At 38.1% G+C, this 4,079-nt stretch overlaps 1 protein-coding gene across 4 annotated transcripts; it reads left to right on the forward strand.

Moving 5' to 3' along the window:
• The first annotated feature begins 187 nt into the window (after positions 1-187).
• On the forward strand, positions 188-2,394 carry LOC119084265. 4 transcript variants are annotated; one of them, XM_037194179.1, is made up of 5 exons: positions 371-428; positions 464-513; positions 625-1,881; positions 1,948-1,999; positions 2,062-2,389. In XM_037194179.1, the coding sequence occupies exons 3-5, from the start codon at positions 626-628 to the stop codon at positions 2,323-2,325; spliced, it is 1,572 nt and encodes a 523-aa protein (XP_037050074.1). In that variant the 5' UTR covers positions 371-428; positions 464-513; position 625; the 3' UTR covers positions 2,326-2,389. The 4 variants fall into 4 exon arrangements, with proteins under 4 accessions (XP_037050076.1, XP_037050074.1, XP_037050077.1 ...); XM_037194181.1 differs by having other exon boundaries at positions 188-513; positions 1,951-1,999; positions 2,062-2,394; XM_037194182.1 differs by having other exon boundaries at positions 381-1,881; positions 1,951-1,999.
• Positions 2,395-4,079: the final 1,685 nt, after the last annotated feature.

Consider the following 4,079-nt stretch of genomic DNA (forward strand, 5'->3'; position numbering starts at 1 on the left):
AGATCCGTTATTTATTGAGGCAAAATTTTTAAAGACTGTGAAAACACTACGACCTATGATCAATCTTAAATTAATTTTAACCAAAACCGACTGCAAAGTTGATACATTTTAAGCTAAATTTACAAATATGAGTCGAAGGAGAGCTTGACAATACTAGTGAAATGTGAGTGACACAACCGCTACGCATGAATCCATTAAAATTGGTTCAAAGATAATTCGGTCGAATGAAATTTTTCCGCACTGTTTGTGATATTGTAATGTGTCTATTTCGATCGAGTGTTGCATAAAGTAGAACTCTGCGACGCTATTCAATTTTTTGTTCACAGAAGAGAGAGAACAAATTGAAAAGAAATTCTTGAATTGAAGTATTTGTAATTGTTTTGGAGTTGTTTGTGACGGAAATTGATGAGTTTTGACGTCCGAGCATCATCTATGACTGCAATATCTGCTGTTTAATTACACAATCTATTTCTTTGTAAGACTGTTCACTAAAAAAGACCGCATTAATCAGAGGTGATTGCTTTTAAGTTTCTATCGGTTGTCGAACAGATGATAAATCCAATTCCGAGCCGGAATACGATCGCAATTTTTTTAAGCATTTTCCTCGGTTTACAATTTCCATAGAATGGACAGACGCTATTTACACAAGACGAACGGTCAGACGACTAGAAACAACAAGGAAAATGTGAGCAGGGCTCGAGCCAAAAATCGAGCGACACATCAAGATGCACAACGAGAATTAGAGCCGGCAGCAGAAGTGGTAGAACTTCCCCATTTAGAACGTCTGAAGCTGTGGTGCCTTGAAAGAGATAAGAAAAAACAAATGGCACAGCAGTTGAAAAAGAGATCATCCGTTTCCGCTGTGGGTAGAGGGGTCTGTGGTTCAGATAAAACTAACTATTTAGAATTGAACAAGCAGCGTAGACGAAAAACTGTGCCAAGGCAGATGAATGCTCAACAGAATTTGCCAGTTCCTGGGCGAAAAGTGGTGCCATCATCTAGTTGTAATATTTCCGACCGACAATCTCTGACCGAAGTTGTGGCTTCAAACATCGATGATGCAACTGGTGAATCGCCGGCCCATACGGAAATGTCTTCAGTGTTTAACGTCACTTTCGAGAAAGATAATTCAATTGCAACGTCGGGCATAAAAAGTGTCCACGAAGACCGCACCAGAAGTACTGACGATGCTCGATCCATTCCTGCGTTAAACGTCACTTTCGAGAAGGAAAACTCTTTTAACAAAAACCAAACGTTTGAAGCAGACGATCAATCACCTTTAACCATTGGCACTGTAAAAGCTGACTTTAGTTCAGATACAACCACACCAAAGTTGTCATTCAATGTGGCGTTTGAATCGTTGCCAAAAAATGACGATACCGACAGTAAACCTAATAAGAGGCGAAAGACGTGGTCAAAAAGTGGCCAACTGGATACATTTCGCGATCTGGAATTGAATCGTTCTGTTCAGGCATCACCACCCGTTCCTCAGAATCAAGAAGCTTCGAAATATTTCCGCTTCCGGGTGGACAATGAATGCAGGAACTTAAACGATGTGGTTAAGTACTGGACTGAATACAAAGATCAACACGATCACATTGATGGAACTCTTTTGGATGCAATTGATGACGCCATAGGTCAGTCTAAGCTACTTATCGACCAGAAGTTTAAACAATTTTTGGACTCATGTGTAAAGTGCCAAAGTGAAACCAGTCAGCCACTTGTGCGGCCAAGCGATCTCGAAAATTTTTGGAGTACGTTGTTCGAGGATGTGGAGGAATGTAATAGAAAATTCCAAAAACTGACAGCTCTAGCACCGGCATCGGATGATACTGACCAGACCAAAATGGAGAAGAACAAAAAAGCGTCTGCAAGATCAAGGTAAATTGACTATCTTGACTGCCTAAGCAGGCATATTTCCAAGTGATGTTAACCGCAATTTTTTAGTAGAAAAACCGACGTCACTTCTTCTATGAGGACACTACGTCAGACACCAGTGGTAAATGTCGTCTTAATTCCAAAAAATTGGTTTAAAGTTAAATGTCGAATTCCAATTTATAGAGACTTGCATCTACAACTGCTCGTCGAAACATACTGAGTGCTGAGACTCCTTCCAAATCCGAATCGTCACAATCTCCATCTGCACCGAAATCCACAGTGGCTGAGCGCAGAACGAGCACTGACAATCTGTCTGAAGAGCCGCATAGTACTACGGAACCTGAATCATTATCTTCGACGCCAAACAATCGGAAAATCACAACACTCAAAGCAACTGCATCACTACGACGATCGCATCGCAGACTATGCAGTGGTGCTGAGAAATAATATTTTTGCTTTGTGTTTGCTCCGTGAGAGTTGTAGACGTTTCAAATTATGTTGGAAGTAAGAATGGCATCGAGTTTCTTTTTTCTGATCTTTGTTCAACCTTTATCAGTCGCGATTCGAGAACAAAATTCTCAAGCTGCACAGGGTGTAAAGATCTTAGATCGTTAAGGTAAAGTAGATTTTATCTTTGTCACAAATTACCACTGCGACCTAAAAGACAAACAGACGATTTTTGTTGCGTGTTGTGTACTTCAAGTCTTTACATTTATGGAGTGGCAATTCTAACTGCGACAAGAGCTTCAGCAAGCACGTTAAGCCGAAGTTCAATGACAGGGCCGGACTGGTCATATAGTACAATCGTGAAAGCGTGATTGCGCCTTTGATTGCTTATGAGCTGTCTGGGAAGGGATAATTTGATTTGATTTGTTTAGAGACCTCACTAACAGCTTCCTTACGACTAATAAAAAGTGTAGTCGGGACCATTGGATTAACGTGAGGAAAGTTAAGAACATTTTGACCATTTGTAAATTTGTAGCCTACATTTAGGCAGAAGAATATTCGTTTTTTGATGTTTTTTCTAGACAAAAATCTTTTTTTGAAAAAGTATAACCATTAAAACACGCACAATGTGTTACTTTTAAAGGAAAAATTGAGTTCTGGGCCCACTTGGAGAAACTATCGTAGATTGTGTAAATTTAAGTAAGGTTTCTCCAAGTTTGTTAGAAGTTTAAAAGAAACACATTTTCGCGTGCTTTAATGGTTTTACCTTTTCAAAAAAAGATTTAGGCTCAGAACATCATCAGAAGTCATCAAAAAACGAATACTTTTCCGCCTAAATATTGGCTACACATTTACAGAGGATCCATTGCTATTGCTCGTAAGTGATCAAGTGATATCTCGCCTAAATATCATACGAGTCATTCTGTGTGAACGTTTTTGCAGCCACCAAACACACTGCAACTACAGAAATTATGAAACTTATGTGAACTTTAGGACATTACCAACGCGATACAATCCATAGAAAAATTCTATGTGAAACTGTCTGACACAGGAATCGAACCCGTATCATTTTGGTGTATGGTTAGGATGTAACCACTGAGACGTCGAGTCCGTTACCGAGCAAAGACGTCGAGTCCGTTACCGACCAAAGACGTCAAGTCCGTTACCGAGCAAAGACGTCGAGTCCGTTACCGAACAAAGACGTGTACGTTACCGAGCAAACTATACTTATGTTTGTGAGAGTTTACCGCAATAAACTAGGTGATACCAGGGAGCTAAAAATGATTTTTTTTTTAATCTTTGGGTGCTGAAGACGGTTCAGTTGTATTGTGCATTCTAGCAAAAACCATTTAATTTTGATTTTATTTCCTTTTATTTTCAATAATAATTTCTTGTTTACATATTTTATTGTCAATCAAATAGTTTTCCTTCGTCTTTTTCCGTTTTTTTTTCTTTTTTAACTTTTCAAAAATTGTGAAAATGAGATTCATTTCTCTTCAGTAAATTTTTTGTTAATTCTCTTATTTATCATTAATAACCATCAAGATCAAGTACTTCATATACTGTTCAACACGTGAATAATTTAAATTTATTTAATTAATTAATTGATTCAGTTTTCGGTTTAGCTTTTATATTAATAGTTAACCAAAAATTCAATACCCAACCGGTGTCTTTGTACGTTGTTAACTCTATGTAATTTATTTGACTAAGTAAACTGAGATGTTGATCACATCGAAAGAGCAAAAAGGTTGTTT

The sequence above is a fragment of the Bradysia coprophila genome, unplaced genomic scaffold, assembly GCF_014529535.1.
Source record: "Bradysia coprophila strain Holo2 unplaced genomic scaffold, BU_Bcop_v1 contig_732, whole genome shotgun sequence".
In the NCBI taxonomy this organism is placed as follows: Eukaryota; Metazoa; Arthropoda; class Insecta; order Diptera; family Sciaridae; genus Bradysia; species Bradysia coprophila.

Bases quoted from the DNA above. Each gene is read 5' to 3' on its own strand.
- LOC119084265 (XM_037194179.1), top strand. From the start codon at position 626: ATGGACAGACGCTATTTACACAAGACGAACGGTCAGACGACTAGAAAC. The intron at 1,882-1,947 runs GTAAATTGACTA...GCAATTTTTTAG, and splicing joins AAAGCGTCTGCAAGATCAAG to TAGAAAAACCGACGTCACTT. The intron at 2,000-2,061 runs GTAAATGTCGTC...TCCAATTTATAG, and splicing joins CACTACGTCAGACACCAGTG to AGACTTGCATCTACAACTGC.